The sequence below is a fragment of the Electrophorus electricus genome, chromosome 6 (assembly GCF_041902795.1).
Source record: "Electrophorus electricus isolate QZ-2024a chromosome 6, ASM4190279v1, whole genome shotgun sequence".
Classification (NCBI taxonomy): domain Eukaryota; kingdom Metazoa; phylum Chordata; class Actinopteri; order Gymnotiformes; family Gymnotidae; genus Electrophorus; species Electrophorus electricus.
The window spans coordinates 5,015,001-5,036,332 of record NC_137502.1 but is presented as its reverse complement, the minus strand read 5'-3'; the positions used below and the strand labels follow the sequence as shown (position 1 = coordinate 5,036,332).

Here is a 21,332-nt window from a genome sequence, read left to right as displayed (position 1 = left end):
CATTCGGAACATCCGTGTTTTTCTTCTTCTCTCTTTCCCTTAACCAAAACAATGAGGTTTTTTTTCCTTTCTCTTTCTGTGCATTGGTTCATATTGCCCCAAAGTGCCTTCTGTTTCAAAGAACACTTGAGGCATGTTTTGAAGTCATGGTAAAAAAAAAAATGTTTTTTTTCATGTCTTAAGTGTGACCAGGTTGCTGTGGAAACACTATTGCGTGTTTACTTCCTAACAGAGAACAGACCGTGAGGAAGGCGGCTCAGATCTTTCTCATTCACAGCAGGGACCCAGGCACGTCGGCACGAGAGAGAGAGCCGAACAAACACAGCGGCACGTCGGCCGGAACCTTTTGCGTTCGAGTGCCGTCTTTCTGTTGTTGTGTTTGGTTCGACCATTAGCACCGTGACGCATCAATTAGTGGAGCGAGGCCGAAAGGCCCCGCGGCGTCACGGCGACGCACGTGTGCTTGCGCGTGTGTGAACGTGCGTGCCATAGCCTGTGCTCAGCTCTTTCAGAGCGGCCCTTCCCGCACGAGGGCAGCGCTTGTTACCTGGTTACTGCCAAGAGTCTTGTTTTCAGCACATCCCGTGCCTCACTGACGTCAGCCACTCTCTGTCTATTTTTTTTCTCCTTTCCTCGGCCTCCTTGTTCGCTCTTCCTCTCTTTTCTCTCGCGGGTCCGATATATACTTTTTTCCTTTCCTTCCCCTGAAACCGGGCCTTCTTCAAGAGCCGGAACAGCACAGACAAAGCCATGGGAGGGAGGCAGAGAGATACGGCTCCCGAGGTAAACACTCGTCTCGAATACGAGTAATGAGGCAGCCTCTAATCTGGAGGGCTCAGATGCAGACCCTGCTGACTCTGTGCAAATAGCCCTCGCGCTCATTCAGAAGCGCGAGAGAGGGGCCGCACTAACGTCATGGGGGCAGGGGTGTGTTCAGACGAATGACTCATTTCACTGGATTACTGTAGTCCTTCAGCAGGAGACCACAGGCCCCCTACCTCTCGCCTTCTGCACGGTACCTACGGGGGGGGGGTTTGGGGACACGTGCGAGGTTCACTCTCAGTGAGGTTTAATGGGGTTAAATCTGCTCTTCTGTGAGGTCATGGTTTTTTTTGGGTTTTTTTGGTCTTATTATTGACTTCTGGCTCAAGTTCTAAGGCTTATTTTCACTCAGAAATGCATTTGTTTACAGAGCTGGTTGTGAACGCGCATGGTTGGCCAGAGCAGTCCTCGTGCGTGAACGTGGATTCTCCGACCTGATCGTTTCTCTGCACACCGTGTACACGCGAACCACATTCTGGGCCTCCAACTCCACCGCAGGGTAGCTCAGGAGCTTACAAAGACGACGTTTCCTCGAAAGCCATTATGATGCGCGTGCCGCCTCGGTTGCCCTCTCAGTAAGGGAAGAAGTTCTCAATGGCCGAAGAAGAAAGGCAATACCGTGGCAGGAGCAGGAAGAACTTCATAGAGATATGTTGGAATATCACTATCGTGTTTCCTCACAATGAGGCAGTGCCTGTCAGCTCAGCAATCGAGACGCAATACGGCGTGGCCGAGCAAACTGACGTGCGGCTGTAATTGGCGCTGACGCTCACAGGCGTCACCCGCGCCACAGCGCCGCCGCGTTCCTGGGTGCAGGGCCTTAAACGCACCCTGCACGGGCGAGGACGCGGGTGCGACAGAGCCCCGCCTCCTTCCCCGCGCGTGCGGCTGGACTCCTTCTCGATGCTCTGGTGCTGAGGCAGAACAGGCGAAGGCCTTGGCGATGTATGTCCTTCTGCCGGAACTTAACAAACAAATCCTCTCCCTCGCTCCCTCCCTCCTCCCGGTTCCCATCAGCATCGGTCCCTGGGCGGCAGGAGACAGGGCTAATGGAGGCCTCTCCAGCTATTGATTATGTACCAGCGGGGGGGGGGGGGGGGAGGGGAGCATCACCAACACGGCCAAACACGAGTGAGTGTAACTCAGTAAGAGGGGGAATGGATCTGCGTCTCTCAGTCTCCCACCCAGCATTCTACATTACTCATGCTCTTTTTGGGTTTTTGACGCACGCGTATACACACACACACACACACGTGCTCTCTCTCTCTCTCTCTTTCTCTCTCTCTCTTTCTCTCTCTTTCTCTCTCTCTCTCTCTCTGCCTTTGTCTCTGTCTCTCGCTCTCATCTTTCTCTCAGATGCCACTCTTGCTCATTGTGCTGGCGTTCTCGCGTCTACAGGTTTCGGCAGTGAATTACTCTCAGGTGACGTAAGCTCAAACGACAGCTCTAATGGCCTCAGCACTGACATGAAAGATCCTTCCTTCTGGCTCCGGCTTAAATTAAGCATCCAAACCTTTTTTTCTTTATGTGAAGGTACAGTGCAGATGAACTGGCACATACAGTGACATACTTGCGCTTTCAATTAAAATTCCTTCGCTTGCAGCTCCGAATTGTTTGTAATCAGTGGACTACATTGATCCCAGTGGTGTAGTGGGCTGCCTGAGGATTACATTCAGACAGTTGACACTCCTTATAATCTAATATGCATATGCTTTGATGCAGCCCTAAAAAGAAATAAATAAAAATTTTGAAAATTGGCATTTCACTGTATTCCTGACTTCAAAAGGCCTTTGTGTGTAGGAGATCTTCCAAGTGTGAGTTGTACATGCAAATGTATTTTTTTTTAATGAAGATTTTTCACATGCATGTACATGTATACGCTTCCAAACGGAGAACTGAGGCACGGTGAGAACTGTAATGAGCTTTGCCGTGCATTGTAGCTTCAAAGCTCACGCACTCTGCTACGTCACTGACTCCTTCCCCTACACAAACACACCATACAGCCACACACACACACACACACACACACACAGCCACACACACGCACACACACACACACACACTCACGCACGTATATCCCTTTTCCTGTTCCCCAGGTGTTTGCACGGGTTCAAACCGCAGAAGAGACAAAGACAGAGAGAGAGAGAGAGAGAGAGAGAGAGAGAGAGAGAGAGAGAGAGAGAGAGCATAGCGGAGAGGCAAAGAAAACCCCTCCCTCACGCATGGCCAGGGACAGTAGCTGAGTGGCCCTCATTCACCCACTCCCAGACAGGAGAACGTGGCTGTTCCTTACCATGCTTGAGAGGCCGTGAGCTCAAACGTGTCTCATACTCCTGCTGATATCCTCACATCGAGATAAGCAAGAGCTCAGGACAACCGAGACAGCACTGAGCTCCTTAGACTGAGGACCCGTTTGGGTTTGAAACGTTGGCACATGCAGTGCGTGACTCTTTCACTGAGCAAGGTTACTTTGGCAGTTTAGTGTGAACTCAAAGTGTGTCATTAGCTGACCTAATTTGGTCGGAATCGCTAATGACAGCACAGAGCCAGCCTCGTTCACATGAGGATATGGATGAGGGTTACCAAAGCAGTGCCCGGTGGTGTTTCAGAGCCCGGTGCTGTGTGACCTGAATTTAACATTGTGGGCTCAAGGTAGGCAACCAGCGCACAGGTCTTGTGAACAATGACACTCCTATATAGCATCACAACCTACACATGCAAATATAGCACACACACACAGACACACACACACACACCCACACACACGCCCGTGCTATCGAGGCCATGGTCACAGGGTGGTTTTCAGGGTGACTGCCATGGCAGAGCCGGAAGGTGGCTTGCGTTTCAGAGCAGAGGCAGACGAGTGAGGGTCACCCGGGCACGGATTGACGGAGGCGGCTGTCTGTGGTGGTGGAGGGCGGGGTTTGGGGGTGGTGCAGGCGGAGGTGGGGTGCAGAGTGCTGCAGTGCAGCCGGTCTCCGCTCTCGCGCTGCTCTCTCACTCTCCTCCTTGCCTTATCGGAACTCCTAATTGTCCTTATGAATATTTTAGAGGCCTGCAGGAATGGCAGCGATGGTGTGGTTGGGGTGGGGGTGGGGCCTATGGTTCCAGAGGATCTGATGGCTAATGATCCAATACGTCGACGGAGGAAGGAGAGAGGGAGAAAGCGAGGCAGCGAAGGATTACGACAGAGGGGGAAAACAAGGGAGCGATGGAGAGAGAGAAATTACGGAGGGGCGAAACGGAGCCAGGGAGCGGCGAGGGGGAAAGAGGCAGCGGGGAAGGAGAAGGGGAGATCCGTAGCGGCCTCCTCGGGCCTGCGTGGGGGTCCTGACCTGCCTGCCTCGTACGGTACAGTAGACCCAGAGCAAGAGATTGAGGCCAGCGGGGAGGGGAGATGCAGCCTGACGGCACATCGTCTGCAGTTCCTCTCCCTCTGAAGCCCGTACAGTGACTTTGAGATGCCTTCATCCTCAATTCTGAGTTGAATTCCCAGTCTGCCAGTCTGCACGGGAGTCTCAAAATACCCCCTGATTGAGAGAGCGTTTTCTCTCTCTCTCTCTCTCTCTCTCTCTCTCTCTCTCTCTCTCTCTCTCTCTCTCTCTCTCTCTCTCACTCTGGCAACTAATAGCTTTGTCGAGCCTGTCGGTGTTTAGTGTCTGGCCAGCTGCTTTTCTTAGCAGGGTAGCTATTGCTCCCCAAAGTGCAATGCACACTCTAATAGGACCCCATCATATTCATAAAAGCGATAATCTCAGCGGTCAACCGCTAGTAATTATCTGCCATACATGGGCACGCCGAGATGAAGGAATTCTTTCTCTCACGACGTGCCGAGATCTATCAATCCGGCTCCCGAAGTGCCCATAAGTCTGTGTGTTGTGTTTATGTGTGGCGGGCTGTGATGCAAAGCTATTGTCTGGCTTGACTCTGGAGGGGAGGAGGGGGTTGTGGGGGATATTGGATTTCAGTGAATATTGTGTTCTTTTTCTGAACAGCTGCCCCGTGGTCGTGATTAGCAAACATCCAGCCAGAGGCGGAGGATACAAACAAGCCCCACCATGCAGCTTCCTGCACGAGCAGCAAGCAGACAATAGCTCTGCAGCAGGAAGGACATGCGTGAGGTCACTTCCTGCCCTCCGCTCCGGTCACCCATGGTGGGGTTGTTGGTTTTTTTTTTGGTTTTTTGGGGGTTTTTTTTGAGAGAGGCTGGATAAGACGTCGGCAAGAAACATGGCTGGAAACATAACTAGCTTTACCAGAAAACCTGTTTCCTCCTTCGGTAGTCTGGTAAAAAATAAAATACAATCCAGAAAAAAAAAATGTAAAGGGATTGCCACAGTACAGCCACAGTTGTCATGGAGCAGCATTTAGGGCCTTGTAAGCAGCAGAGAGAGAGACACACACAGAGAGAGAGTGAGCAGATGTATATGCTACAGTGCTACAGTTAGTAGTGGCTCTCAGCCTCTCAGATGGAATGTATAGGCGGTAAAGCCTCTCAGCAGATAAAAGGCTTCCTATCAGGACCCTCCCTGTCCTGAAGTCTTTCTCTCCAGCTGTCCCGCATGCTCAGTGAAGCCCCGTTGATAAGCCCGTTTGACAGAACACTCTGGACACAGTGGTGAAGCCGCAAGGACCTGCACGCCACCTCACTTGGCTCCGTGGGCCAAATTTCAAAGAAGTTGTAGGTGAAATGTGGTAGTTTACCACATCAACCTAGTATTCCCATTTAGAAAAGTGTTTTGTTTTGGGGCGGAGGGCAGTTATAGCACCATGTATTTCTTACACACACACACACACACACACACACACACACAAGCACAAATGCTGTGTTCGTCACTGTGCTGTGCTTTGTTTAATCTAAGACAGAGGAAGGGCACTCCACCCTTGCTACAACTCTTTCACTCCACCCATCTCCCACACACCTCCCTCTCTCTTTCTGTCTACATGTTTTTCACTTTTTTACTCACACTCACATGCATACTTGTTTTTGTTTTGTTTTTTTTTCTCTCTCTCCAAGTCCATTTCTCCTTTATTTTAGATGTTGGGCTTTTAAACTTGCAATCTCAGCCTACTTTTGTATCTCCGTTTTATTCATGTACAGTACATGAATAAGTGAAACTCAAAAAGCCCTTGACACAGGGGCGGGAGTGCTCTAGCCCACTAATGGTTTTTCAAGGCACAGATCTGAGCCATTTCACTGAAAGTGCTTCACAAGGAACAGGTAATGTGGGTGCCTTATGCAAGAGCCTCACTCGCGTGCTATTTTCCGCCTCCCCAAAATGTGTTGAGATTATACGTTAGAATTTTGGATGTCGTTAAAACGTGACTCAAACAAACAGGTTGATTTCAACCATTTTTTAAATTGAAAGGAGCTGCTATCAACAGACTTTCATATCGCTTTCACTCATTCTTACACATCATTGACATGTTTATTTTTTTTTAAATGCACCCCGGGTGTTTGTGTGTGTGTGTGTGTAAGTGGGTGATTCACAGCACCTCAGTCTGCCTCTGAAGTATCGCTAAAGCAGTGTCCGACGTAAGGAGAGAGCTGAGTGGAAACTATCTAATCGAAGACTCGCACAGTGACACAAAGCAGTTGCTTTGTGTGCTCCAGCGTCTCGGCCTTTCTGTCTCGGCGTCCTGCTGGCTTTATGTCAGCTTCTCCCTCTCTATATTTTTTTGGTCTGGGCGAGAGCCACTTTTCAGCTTCATATAAAACACGGATAATGGCGTCCTCCCCACTGTTCCGTGACCCAGGCACTCAGTAGCTGCTGAATAGATTACCCAGTATGGGTCTTCAGTGTCCTCTCCAGCCCCTGTATACGGGAGGCTCGCCCCCCCCCCCCACCTTTATGACACGCCTGCTGACGCACGAGGGGCCCTCTCTGGGGCCAACTCTCACCGCTCTGAAAACAATATACATAATCTCTCTGACAACCCGGGCTTGTTCCTGTCCAGGTCTTCCGCGCGACGTCTCACGAACGATGTAATCACCGTGCTCTCCTACCTGCGAGGAAAAAAATACAAAACACCGTATAGTTAAATGTGTAATTACGAATGCAAATGCAGTTTAATCAAACTTGGGATTGGCCCCGTGACCCCTCTTCCCCGCATTTAGAGCTAATGGATTCGGGGCCTTGCAAACACGCTAACGCTTGGCAACAGCTCACACCGCATCGGCGTGTAGCGAATGTGGCATTTGAGGATCCGACAGGACGAACGGCGTCAAATGACAGCAAGTGTTGCAGTGGGGTCAGTAACGGAGGGGTCTGGTCGGGGGAGGGGGGGGGGGTGTCATGGCCGATGACCTTCGCGCCACCTTCTATGGCCATGCTGGTGTGTGGAGGCTCCTGATTGGCTGCGCCGGGTGATGAGGCGGGTCGGCAGGTGCTGGGGAGAGGCCCACCTGTTTGGCCATGTGCTGATTTAGTGATCCGTTTACTGGGAGCAGCGGGCAGAGACTGTGGGACAGCCAAAACATGCCAAGTCATTTAAGAAGGATTTATGAGCACTGCCCCAGTGCCCTGGTCCATAAAGCACTCCGCATCACAGCCTGAGAATCTGTCTTTCAGAGGCTATAGGTGTCCCGTATGGGGTGTGTGCGTGTGCGCACATTTCTCTTCTACTTCTTGTTTATGCCCATAAGAGGCGAGGCTCACCCCTCCTGGGCCCTTGTGTATCAACACTAATCCCAGCACTCTCCCTGGCTCAAACACCCCCCCCTCGCCCCCCGCCCCCGCCCGGGGTGCCGCATTGCGTCTCTGCGCCGCATAACTCGCGCCCTGCCCGCCGCCGCCGCACCGCGCAGCGTGACCTGGCACCCGCACCCGTCCATCAGAGGCCCCCTCCCAGGCCTGGTGGGGCCCAGAGGACAGGCGTGCCGCTGGGGTTAGCGCAGAGGGCGGCGGCCCTAGCCCGCTCCCGCCCCCGGTCCTCCGGTCCTGGCCGCACCGTTGCCCACATAATGAGCAGGTTGAGACTTTAATTTGCAGGTCCTGATGGAATCTGTGGCACTCTTGGGGAGAAAGTGCATAGTTTCCCGGGTAAACACAGCCCTGCGAGCACACGGAGGCCTCCGTAAACAGGAAATGACTCAGGAAGGCGTTGCTCAGAAAGAGAGAGCCATTCTCCCCGACCCGCCCTAAACAGTCGCACGGGTACACCAAGGCCCTCGGGAAGTCATCTGCAGAGGTACTGCTGCGCACTACAGACTCGGAGATGTGGCATGTAGGCCTTTCTTTATGCGCAGGGTGTGTGCGCGTATGCGATTACGCGCAGTCAAGGTCTGGTGCAGCAGTGATCAAATGCACCTTATTTGCTGAGGTGACGGCAGGCCGATAAAGAACCGTCTCGCTTATGGCCCCTGCGAGAGTGCCAGCGCGATGACGCCGCGCGAAGGCGATGTGAAAGGGGAGAGAGCTCCCATTGTCATGACAGTGCGGTGAATCTTCTTCACCGGCACTCGCGTCGCCAGTGGAAATTCAGCTCCGCACGTAGCTGAAGGCTATAGAATTGCGTGGCTGACGTACGCATTTAGAACTTCCACAGGGAGGTGTCATAATGCGTGACGTAGCCAGAGCAGGTCCAGAATGCTGAGCTGGGTGGGGCACGTGGCTAGATGGAGTGGACAGAGCAGCAGATAATGGTTTAGTTCATCTGGATAAAACCCAGATCTTACTCTACTGCTGCAGACGTGTGTGTGGGAGGAGACACACACGCACGCACACACACACACGCACACACACACGCACACACACACACACACACACACACACACACACACACACACACACACACACATACACACACACACAAAACACTGAGAGGCGTGTGAGTGCATATAAGCCTTCGACAGAGGACTTCCTGCAATGTCCCCAGATAGACCACACTACGATGGACTCTGGACAAAACCCAAGACATGAAATACAAATAATAATACAATCTTATTCTTTTACACCGAGCAATCTGACTATCAGCATAAAATAAGGTTAATATTTTCCTCTTAAATATATCACAGTAAACCAGGCAACAGTTCTCCCGTTGCTCTTTGCTCTTCGAATAATGCTCTATTTCATGGTCAAATAAGCATTAGTGAGTAGACATGGAGATTCATTATTGATTCACACTTCTCATACATAGCTGGGCTTTTGTGCTGGAAGAAACTCAAAAAGGCTTCGAAAAGGCCTCGCGGTGGGACCTTCTTATGTGAGGCTGGCTTCCAGCTGGGTGGCTTATGATAACTGAAAGATAATGAAAAATGCACACACACACACACACAGAGTGAGCATGATTGGGCTTCTCCTGAGCTGAATTTTTCACAGAGGCGGAGGATAAGGACAGACAGTTCACTTTCCTCCACAGTGGCTAATGCAGTAATCACTGAGCAGGCGTCCCAGCGTTAGCTGGAACTGCGTTAACCAAATGAGCCAGTGGCCCGCTGTCGGTGAAAGTGTGACGCAGTGCTTCCACACTGCCCATTCTCCACTTACTACAACACGCATGCAGCACTACATAAATACGTCCATAGTGCAGATTTGTGTCGCCTGTTTTCTCTCCGCCAAACTAACCCTACAAATGTATATAAATAATTTATATTCAAATGTGTCTAAATAATGAATATGTTATTAATCCATGGTTTATATCAACTGTTACTACTGTAAATCATAGATATTTGAAAATGTCATTGTGAATAATGTTTTCTTCTAAGAACGGTGAATGTCCTTAAAGAGATTTGGCCAAAGCTAGCAGCCGGAGCTGGGCCAATCACTGTAGCCTCAGTGTGTTTGCATGTGTCTGCATACGGTATATGTGAATTTTCCGATTTTATTGCAGAAATTAAGAACCAAAGGCCATAATGACTGTGCCAGTCCCGATGCCGATGACTGTTTTGGCCACAGTCCCCTCATGGACGACCGTTTCGGCAAACTAAGCGAAGAAAGTGATTTAATATGCAAGCGCTCTGGTGTAAGTACCGCCTCCTCCCCCCCTACTGTTTGGTGTTGATTCCTCTCCCTGTGTTGGTGTTCACTACAGGCGCTAAACAAGAAAGAACACAGAGGCTGTGATAGCCCGGATCCCGATGCCTCGTATGTCCTCACCCCGCACACAGAAGAAAAATATAAAAAAATTAATGAGGAGTTTGATAATATGATGCGAAATCATAAAATCGTAAGTAAACGCAACGTTCTTGCTTGGCTTTGTGGCAGAAAGGATGCTCGTGACCTCTCCTTTTTTGTTTGGTTTTTCCCTGCCCATTACCCTTCCTGAAGTCTCTGTCCACAGTTTTTTAATGCCGAATTTTTTAAGCATTAACCCGTTAATTCACGTTTTATTTCTTTTTTTCCTTGTTTAATGCAGCCCTGTGTTTTTTCACACCCTGATAAGATCACATTGTTGCCTTTCTTTAAAGGAAGGCTTGACCAAAGACTTAATTCCACAATGTCTGTTGTGAAAACCAAAAAACCGCTGACAGAATTTGAGTGGAATACGTTATATAACAATGAAAACATTTTTTTTTCTAAAGAAAGAAAAAAAAAAAAGGAGACAGATTTATGCTGCCATGAAAAAGAACTCCCTGGGAAGATTCCTGCAGTAGAGCGCAGTGGCATGCGTATTGACAGGTTCTGTGGCGGCGGTGATTGATGCGTTCTTTTCCACGAGCCCAGTTTACACCCTGGCAGATCTGGAAATTGAATCTTTTCCTTCAGAGCTGCATTCTGCCCAGGTCATGTGACAGACAAGAAGATTGTAGGGAGCTTGAGTGTTCCAGTGCCATCTCTCTCTCTCTCTCTCTCTCTCTCTCTCTCTCTCTCCCTCTGTATGGCTCTCTCTTTCCTTATGTCTCTCTCTCTTTTTCTCTGTCTCTCTCTCTCTCTCTCTCTCTCTCTCTCTCTCTCTCTATCTATCTATCTATCTCTCAACCCCCTTTCTCATTAAAAACATTCTCTTTTTCCCATGCTCGTCCTGGTGGGTGATAACACCTGTGCAGTGTGTTCTTCTCTCTGGGCGATTCGTTTAGTTCTCTCACGGCCTGCTATCGCCGCCCCAGTCAGTCTGCTCCCTCTCCTCTCAGATCCCACTGATATGAAGACGTTCCTTACAGTCCAACTGCACCCCCCCCCCCCCCCAAAAAAAAAGTCAAACAAAAGGACTGCAACATTTATGGAGCTTTTTTGACCTGATACAATGGTGATCTTATTGCAAGTGGTGACCATAACATTCTGCAGAGAGTGTTGAGAAGATCCCTCCTCCCTCACCCGCACTATCTGACCTGCACATGAACAAAGCATCACTTCTTTGTGCCATTAACACACTAATAATATCACTAACTGGCTCGCTGTAGTGTGCTACGAATGAAGTGGCCTCCCCGCTCACACTCACCCATCCGGAAACACCGGCTAATCAGCACTGCACTGTTCCTGTACTGGACCATATTCATAGTCTCTCATACGAAAGCTGTGCTCACGTTAGTACATCCGAGAAGAAAAGTAGTCTTAGTGTCTTTATTCGCACTGTCCTAATCACTTGTAAGGACACGCAGTGTGAGCTCACAAACGGTCCCTGTAGGTGAGTGTGTGTGTTCCTGTGGACTAGGCTGAAGTGCAGTGCTGACTATTGCCATGCTTGACTGGGGAACTCCAGGAGCGTCGTGCCGATATCTGCATGTTTCACACACGTACACAGTATATCTCAACGTATTGTTATGTATGTTGTGCGCGTATGAAAACTGGTGCAGTTAGCAGAGTGCGAGAAGGAGAGCTGTTTTCGGACAGTGTTCCTCATGCTAGGCAGGGCATTTCTGGAGAGCCCAAGGTGATCCTGAGATCTCTCTCCTGAGATTACCTTTTCTTTCTGTGTGCTATCCATCTTCTGGTTTACACCATTGTTTGATAAAAGCACCAAAGCCCAGGAGTCGTCTTTCACTTCTGATAGAGGCCTGGAGATATGTACACACTTGGACACACACACACACACGCGCACACACACACACACACACACACACACACACACACACACACACACACACACACACACAGCTATTATGAAACTTATACCTAGGCTAAACAAGATCAAGATTCAAATAAAAAAACTTTCCATGGTGGGATTGTCATGTTATTTTATTGTGCATTACAGCATTACAGTTTAATATAGTAACCAAATGGATATTAGCATCTTTGATAACGTGATACTTAAGTGGTTATAGTGCTGTCTCTTTGACCTTGTACTCTATAACCTCTCCCGCTCAGAGCCGCTGAAACTCTTCATGTGTGTGTCGGTGTGTGTGCGCGCGCGCGCGTGTGTGTGTGTGTGTGTGTGTGTGTGTGTGTGTCCTTCCTGCCTGCAGCCCACAGCTCTGCCCCAGCAGAATTTCTCCATGCATGTGGCAGTACCAGTGACGAACCCCAACCCCATGTCCTACAACCCCGGGGGCTCTCTGAGCAGCCAGGGCCTACCAGCTGCCGCGGCCTCCCTGAGTGACGGCTCCATGCTGTCCCCTCCCCAGGGCTCCCTGCACAGAAATGTGGTGTCCACCGGCGCCCCCCACAGGCCGCCCAGCACGGGCGGCGCAGGTCAGTACGGCTTCGCCGTGCGTTTCCGAAACTCGGTGCAAAAAACGGTGGCAGTGCTACGTGTCCGTTTGGACCTGTCAAGTAATTTTATTTTCTGGTTTTAGGAATGAAGTTAATTGATGGCACATTCTTTCCTTTTCTTTTCAGTTTCTCATTTCTTTTCGTCCATGTAGTGGAATTCTATATGCACTATAGTCCAGTGATAACGATGTCAGGAGGAATCCAGGGGCAGTTGTAATTTCACTAAAGTGTTCTCGGCCCTACAAATGAGAGACTCTGTCGTGAGTCTTTTTGCCATGACTCGTTTAATGTAAGCAAACGAGGAGGCATAATGTAGGCGTGGACACTGGGAGACATGTCCCCACCACTTTTTGAAAGTATATTCTGAAAACAGCCTAAATAACAGCTTGCTGCAGATACCATGACAGCATTAGAAAACGATTGTACTTATATATCACGTAACACGTCGCCGAGATAAATAAATATGGTAGAACCGACATGTTATGAAACAAAAATGAATACTTCATAAAAATAAATAGTAAACAATTGCTCTGCAAACCCCAGTGCTGATTCTTCTTGAATAGTTCATCGACAGTGACAGGCTTAACAAACGCGGCCATAAAAGCCTCGTGAACCTGTTCGTTTCACTCCACGCACTGCTGCTCTACATGCGAATGGGAAAAGGGCAGCCGTGCTGAAAGCTACACCCGGCCTGCGCTGTCCAGAACACAGCTCCAACCAGGCCCCGCACATCAGCTCCTCCACCCACTGTAGGGGAAGCTGATCTTCTGTTGGCCATAAAGTGAAGTCCACATTGTTTCTCAATTAATTCAGCAGCCATCTGCTTTGACCAGAGGAGCCTTCTGACAGATGCGCGAGGCGACCTATGACAGTTCAATGTTTTTAACCTAACACAGAGAGACGGACGCGTCTAAAATGACGAACCAGAAAACCGACAGGATACGAGACGAGAATCCTGGAGGGTCAGCTGCGCTTTTACTGACTGCTTTTAACAGAACTCGAATATCTTTCGATGGCAAGCATTTTCTCCAAAACCCAGCAATTAGCTCTTGGTCTGAAAGACTTATTGTCCTTGCAGGGTGTGCCGTACTGCTTGCTTACTCTCTGGGGTTAATCTTTGTTGTTGTAACTACTATGTAGTTCTCCGTGTCTAGCATTATATGTTCCCTTCTAATTACTGTTATAGCTAGCATGCAGGCTCATGGCACCAGCAAACAGACAACAAGAACGTGTACCTGCATGCGTGCGCGCGCCACTCAGACTGACGTTGCTGTCAGTGAGGTTGGAGCTTTGAGCTTCTCAAAGCTGAGAGCTGCCCAGCGTGCAGCAGTGGTGGATGAAGGACGAACGTTCACTCTGGCCTTTGACTTAGAGGGTCTTATTCCGCCGCTGTATTGTGAAAGAATACAGTTTCGCTGTTATGGTGTGAAGCCTTTCACGACACCACTGCTTTTTATTATTTTTTTTTACTGGTGCGTCATCGTGGTTCCTCAAACTGGAAAAACCAAAAGGATGAAAGCGTTTTTTGAAAGGATAAGAGACTTTGGCTCTGGGGTTGTACTGTTATGTCATGTTCGGCTGCACAGGCGCACGCTAGGCTGCAGTGTGAGAGGGACCTGCGTATCGTGCTGTTTTAACACAGTATGGTAAATCCACTTTGCAAAGTCTTCGAACACTTCAGAAATTTTAAAAGAAAAGTTTCAGTGGTTCACCTTGTACCTTTTCGCAGCGGCGGAAATACCAGCCAACGCTGGGCTGGGTCTGTTTCTGCAGCGAAGTGTCTGGAGGCTTTGCTAGAATTAGTGCGTGTGAGTGTGTGTGTGTGTGTGTGTGCGTGCGTGCGTGCGTGTGCGTGTGTGTGTGTGTGTGAGAGCGTGTGTATGTGCAGAGAAGGGAAACTGCCTGCTCTGCTTCTGTGCTGCGCAGCACCAGTGTGGTTTCACCGCAAGCCCCCTGCAGTGACCACAGCCATGGCCAAACTCTCACACATGCTCCACGTGCTAGCACACGCTTCCTGTTGTCAGCCTACACCTGCAGTCGTAGGCGAAGGTCGTGGCTGCAGAGACTTGCTCGCGAGGCTGATCTCTGCCGTCCAAGTCACAGACGAGGTCTGTGAGAAATGGCTTGTTAACCTTTTTCATTAGAGCGCACCCTGCACCTGGAGGTCTTTTGAACAAGAGAAAAAAACCATGAAAAAAAAACAAAACAAGTCACATCAGACTGCAGGTTGTCATAGCAACTCATTGCACCATTATGGTCCTTTGGAGTGTAGTTGTAGTGAGTGCACCCTTGTCGATCTAGGGCTCGTTCCGTGACACACAGGGATGCTGGGAAACATAAGATGATGCGGGGCGTTTTAAGGAGTCGGACGTTTTGTTAGGGAGACATGCTGGCTAGCCCACGCGATGGTGCGTCCTCTGGGGTGACCGACGGCTGCTCTCCTGGCTACAGCACGGGTGTCTTTACCTCTCCTCACTCCTGCCTCCTGACCTTCTGTGACCCCACTCCTAACCGCTCAAGGCGAAGCTTGACCAAGTGCCACCATGGCTAAGGAAGAATTAGACCTTTCAACCGTCGTTCGGCCCACAAACACGTCGATTTGATGGAGGCGTCTCTTTAAAGTGCTAATGCAGACCAGGCAGTAAGTTCCCAGTCTGCGCTAAAGTTCTCCAGTTCCATCGCTGCCTGTCGCCAGCCTGTGTCACCTGCCTTCCCTCCTCAGTGTGGGTACCCTCCCCCCGTCTCCCTGACATATTTGGGAATCTAGGTCACGCACGCTCACTACCATCACAAGCTTGTGATGGATGGTAAAGAGACTTTGTCCCTTATGAGGACAACAGAAGGGAATTGCTGGTGATTCGGTTCTGATGGCTTTAGATCGCAGTGCATTAATGTCTTGCTAATCTCGTTCATGAAGGGATATTTGACCTGAGCATGGTAATGTGGCAGAGAGTGAAGACTATAGTGACCAGATAGCATCTCATCTGCATAATACTACTCGATTCCCTTCTGTCTTTCTATATTAGCGGAGTTAGCATACTGGGGCAAAATCATTTTAACAGGCTCTAGGAGCTTATGTCATACCGCTGAGTTCTGAAAAGTGAAGCGTCACTGGTGAGCAGCGGACATTTGTCCAGTGTTTTTTCGTCTTTTTTGGACAGAGCGCAGGTAAACAGAAGAGTGCTCGACAGAAAGGGTGGCAGCTGACAGTGTTCCAGCCCTGCTGCTCGTGTGTACACATGCTGTCGAGTCACCAAGGACATGAGCAAGGTCATGTGCCCAACTGCTCCGTGCTGACACTTACAAATACCAGGATCGCCTGTGGTGTCTTGCAAGCCGCTCTGTCTGTGTCGGTGTGGGCGGGCGGGGGGGAAATTTGGGGGTTAGCGCTGTTTTTTCCAGCCCCAAGGAGCCTGACCACCCCCCACCCCCCCGACTGCTGGAACCAGAGTCAGCCCTAGGTGGGCTCTGCACGTTGACTCATTTTTGTGGTGTCATTTCTCACCGGCGACGGGTTGCCAGTGTGAGGCATGGCATGGGTTCTGCGGAGGGCTCGGCGTTGTGAAGCACTCGTGAACAGTGTGACGGTCTGAGATGGCTAAGCGCTGATGCTCACGCGTGCTCCTCCGGGGCGGCGCTTTTTGTCCGAAGCCCTTTAGGGGGACGCTGTGTTTTCTGCCACTAATTCAGAAATGACTAATCACTAGTAATCACTAATCACTAATTTGATGCCCGCCCCCTCCCCTTTCTCCCCCTCCCTCCCTCCCTCCCTCCCTCCCTCCCATAGTTTCCTTCCCTCTATTGACAGGTGCATCTGTTTTTCCCGATAACCTAGTAGTCCATATATGGCAGGCGCGAGCCTGTATGATGCCTAACCCGGCAGCGCACAAGCATTCCGGCCATGCCATCCGTCATCTGCAGATCACAATGCGTGGATAGGCTCTCGCAGGCACTTGGGGGATGTGACTGGCAGAGACAGGTGGGCTTTGACCATCTCTCTGTCGACTGCATGCCCTCACACACATGCGCGCACACGCCGCACACACACACACGCACGCACGTCACATAGTTATTGCACACCGAGACAGAGAGTATTAGACGCCCAAATGTGGTGACGTGGAATGACAGCTATATGCAGGGGAATGATCATTAAACTCAACCATGCACAGCCAACACAGACTAGAGCAGTGTGTGTGTGTGTGTGTGTGTGTGTGTGTGTGTGTTGGAGTTGTTCTGTGTGTGTGTGTGTGTGTGTATGTGTGTGTTTATGTTTTTTTATTTAAAATGCCAGAATTCATGCACTTAATGTTGATCATTCAAAGTCAAACTTTTTTTTTTTTTTTTTTTTTAAATACTGGTCAGATATTTTTTTCTGTAAATCCACCAGCATGATAGTGGAGGGCTTTGAACTAAGTTGTTTATTTTTTGTGTTAACACGGCCTGCTTTCTGAGAGGAGGGAATGTGACCCCGGTGCTCTGCTATTCTCCAGAGCCATGCATAGCTAGCAGGGGCATTGCAGGGTGTGGCTGGTGCCCTGTGCCTACGGCTCTCAGCCCCTTGGCTCCCAGGCTGGGCAGCGCAGCTGTTGTTTGTTCCAAACAACCCTCAACCAGTGCGTCAGCCCGCAAGACGAACCACTCCTGAGCTCCTGTCAAATGGCCATTCCGCGCATAACTCTGATGATTCCCGAGCAGCAGACAGCCGGGGGGAAGGGGGGTTGGGGGTGCGAAGGCCGAGCCGGAACGCTGGACACGCCACTCCAGCTAACAAGGAGTGAGAGCAGATTGTGGCGTGGTGCTGCGGATCACATCGGAAGCCTCGGGTTTGGCACGAGTTGAACTCACGGCGTGACCTTCGGAGCAGGGGGGCAAAAAATCCCCAAACTCTTCGCGTTCCTATGCTCTGTTTTGGTGTAAGCAAATCTTTTTTTTGGCTGCATGGGCTAGCATGGCTTGTCTTCCCTTCTCTCTGTTTCGGGGCCTATGACCAGTCACTGGAAGACAGGGTGACTCATCACGTCCCTGGAACAAAATGGTTTACTTTACCGCTGTTATTCGTCTCGCTACTGCCGAGCGCCGGAGCTCCTGGCTTTGTATTTCCAATTACACTCTGCTTTTCATGTGTGGAAGAGGAAGAGAAGCTTCATGTCAGTCATCTCAAACATGCTCTGATGTTGACTGACAAATCTGTGGAAGCTTTAAAAAAATGGGCTTTTTTTTTTTCTACTGACACACCATATTTTCATGTAAAGCAGCAGAATGTCGTCACACATGGTGGATTGCAGAAACTGTTCAACCCAGCCTGAGAGAACATGTTAACTTCTCATATGAACTACACCTGAACTACACCTTCTCATATGAACTACACGGCTACACCTGGACCTGAACAATCCATTTAACACCTACAGTAGTGTTTTTTAAAAAAGTCAACTGATATCAAATTTTAAGCCCACTGAAGGAATTATGTCCCCCCCAAAATGCTAACACAATAACATAGCTGAGTGAACGCGAACTTGCTCTGGCTAGTATTCATTTATAGCTAGCCAGTTTTTGGGGCAAATTCTTCCTTTCTGAACAAAATAGTTGGGGTTTATTACCCTAAACCCAGTCTTACAGTAAGAGGTCAACAGCACCTCACGTATATAATTATAGAACCGTGCAAAGTCCTGAGACGTATCCTGAGGAGAAACGGCTGCCTGTTCTGACTGGGTAGGATGTAGTCGAGGTAGCACGGCCGATCCCACTAACCCCCTCCTCCCCCAAGCAAAGCCAGCTGACTGTGCAGCGTCAGTCCTGTTCGCTGAAGAGGAGCGTGCACGTGTGCGTTTGCAGGGACTCGTGGTCCCAGGGCTATGTCTGATGCAGCCCAGCACAGCCTGCGTGTGTCTGGGAAGCGTGCAGCTCCAGACGGTGGTCCACGCCTCTGTTTTTTGTGGATCAGTCTCACTTGATCCCCAAAGATTTTGCATCATCTTTTTTTAACCCACAGTCTCTGCGAACATCTGTGCCGATGTTTATCCTCGCGCTTCAGCTTAGTGAAAAAAGACTCATGAGCAGGTAAAAATCTTTTAGCGTACCAATTACGTTTTTGTTTACTGTTTTTGTATGATATGGGTGATCTGAGGCGACGTTATAGCAGACCTTACAGTATTTTCTTTATTTTCACATTCACTAGAATGTACTATAATTGACACCACAACTGAAAGGTCATGAGCAGACTGTGTACTGGGTGCCCGGGCCTTGTCTTGTAGACTCGTGCGTCCTAGAACAAGTTCACTGTGTGTCACCCCGCACAGGGAGGCAGCCATGTGGCGCTCGATTTCCAAAAATATGTTCCAGAAATATGTAGCGGGTGTTCCGATGAGCACCAATTAGCGAAGTAACGCGGTGTCCCGGCAGGCACTGTCGGACCGGACCTCCAGTGCAACGCCATGGCTGCTCCGCATCTTCCCTGTTCTGTTGTTAGAACGAGAGCGAGGACATTCGTCCAGTTACGCAACGTGCCTAGAAGCACGGCACGTTTCCTCATTAATACCAAGTACAATCACAAAGCCTGCTTGTACGTCTGAAGAACATTATATTCCGCCTTGCCTTAAATGCCCGACGCACTGTCCGGTTTTACCAGCGGCGTTTCTAACCCCGGACTCTTTTTTTTTTTTTTCAAGAACTCGAGATTATAAATGATATTTATTTTTGTACTAAATGGCTCTCCAAGTAAAATATGAATTGGATTTCCTTGGCGGCAGCTGCTGTAGCACTCTCCTCGGCCCACATTGTTCTTGCGCGAGGTTTCCTGAGCCAAAACAATACGGCTACACCCACTAAGGAGGTGCTGTTCAGCCTCATTAATTAAAACTATAATTAGAATTCGGTCTCTTTTCCACTTAATCTATTAGGGAGGCCAAGCTTTGATTCTGGAAATTCATTAGACTTTTCTTCCTCACACGCTCATCTCCCCCCCAGTCTGACATGCAGATGCTTAAGGTAATGATAGCTCAGTACTTCTCAGTCAGGCCTCATCTCCTGCTTTGTGGTGCATTCTGGAGATCAGACTTGTGTTTCCAGCTTTGAAGAGGCGACAAAATGTTTTTGTTTGTATAGGCAAAGTCATTACGAGCGCAGGCTCCCGACGGGGTTTTCTGCACTGTTCTGAGCCACACGAGACTCCGTTCAGGAAGGCGCAGTTTAATAAGGCATCTCCTCTGCGCTCCACGTTCATTTAGGGGTAATTTTATGGCGGTGTGACCCGGCGGGGCCCAGCAAGTTGCAGCATGAGCCGGGCACAGACTGCACGTGCCGGTGGCGGTGCGCGCCATACGTCGGCACGGCTCAGGTCATCGCCGGCGCCCAACCATGAGCACGTATAGGTGCTGCCTTCAGGGGTCTCGTGGCCTTGAGCTTGTAAAGCGAGGCCACATGTCCTTCGCTGAACCGAGAAGCGCAGAGTCAAGCGAGCTTGCTGCTGCTGTTTTTGGGTTTCACTTGCCGTGTGCAGAGCAACACCTCCAGTTTCAGAAAAGAACTCCGGAATGTTTTCAGGGGGTGATGTCATAGTTCAGCGCTCCCACCGAACGCTCTGAGAGATAGCACCTGTTTGCTCTCTGTGCCGAACCCTTGTGCACATGCATACATTTCCTGTTGACAGGTTGATATTTTATTTGCCTTATTAAATATGCCCTGAGCAGTTTTGCAGCCTAGCTGGCCCTTAAGTGTGTTGGTTTGGGTTGTATTGTTTCCAGTTTCAGAAACCACTTTCAGCTGCAGATGAGCATGTCAGTAATTTTTGATCAAGAGTTAAAGATAAGTTTGCTCTACATACTCTCTATGCTCGTGAATACATCTCTGAATTCAGCTTATTCATTGATGGACAATGATACATAAATTGTATCCTAACTAATAATCCTAACAGTTCACATTCATTTTTTCTTTCTAATGTCCCATGTCTGCTACATTTGATTAAAGATGCGTGCTTTCAGTTTGTGATGATGAGATGATGATTTGAAAGGAAATGTTCCCCGTGAGGTGTCTTACCTGACAGTCTGATAGATTGGCCTAGCTATACAGCACAGAGTCAGGCTTCAACAAGCCATGCTTGGTTATTCCAGAGATATGCATGTATTTCAAATAATTGCTCGAAAAGAAACTCTAAAACACTTTAGTTGTTTTATACAAACAATTTCTGTGCATTTGGATGTAGTGTCCTGGCACCCGTTCTGCTTAGCAATGTGCGTATTGAGTGGACTGTGCGATAAATGTAGCGAGTTCCTACTTCCAGGGGCGAGCCAAGGCACGGCTCCGACTCAGCCAGCATCTCCGCGGTGAATCCTGACCCCATGCCCCACTCTCCGGCCGTCCCAGGGCCGCCTTGTACAGGAAATGAGTGTGCAGGGGAGGCCTGAAAACCCCCATAACATTTAATGAGGTTGCCATCATGGAGGGGAAAAAAACACACACGGAAATGACACCGCTTTGCCCCGCCTGCCAAACTTTGAGTGAATGGAAATGAAACGGTCATTTTGGGAAGAGGCCCACTCAGTCGTGACGCTAGGTGCTAAGCTGCCCTTATTTGTTTTTTCTTTATTGCTTTATATTTAAATGACTTGCATTCACCAGCAAGGCTCTAGGAGTAGGTTCATTTTTGGGGGTGAAACAGTGACATGCACCATCAGACACACGAGGAAAACAGCCCAGTGTTTTGTTTCATAATACTGTACCCAAACCCTTGTTATTAAAGACATATTGAAAGGTTTCATTCACTAAAAGGTGGCAAACAGACGTTCTGAGTGGCGTGTCATGTTCTCTGTGCAGACGGCAGACGTCTGTGTTATTTTTTTAGCAGCCCGTAGTAATTCCTGCATTTGTCTTGCGTGTGGCCGAGTGACCTCTGATTGTTGTTGAATATGTCAAGCAGTCGTGTGA

The 21,332-nt window shown here is 49.4% G+C and overlaps 1 protein-coding gene across 6 annotated transcripts in view; it reads left to right on the top strand.

Moving 5' to 3' along the window:
- Positions 1-21,332, top strand: part of mef2aa (myocyte enhancer factor 2aa) — an 80,250-nt gene that overhangs the window by 48,135 nt on the left and 10,783 nt on the right. For 3 of the 6 annotated variants that reach the window (XM_035525160.2, XM_035525158.2, XM_081716531.1), the window contains exons 5-6: positions 9,856-9,990; positions 12,167-12,392. In XM_035525160.2, coding sequence (XP_035381053.1) covers positions 9,856-9,990; positions 12,167-12,392 — 361 coding nt within the window. Of the gene's footprint in view, positions 1-9,654; positions 9,787-9,855; positions 9,991-12,166; positions 12,393-21,332 lie in introns of all 6 variants that reach the window. The other 3 variants (XM_035525161.2, XM_035525159.2, XM_081716532.1) reach the window with 2 other exon arrangements.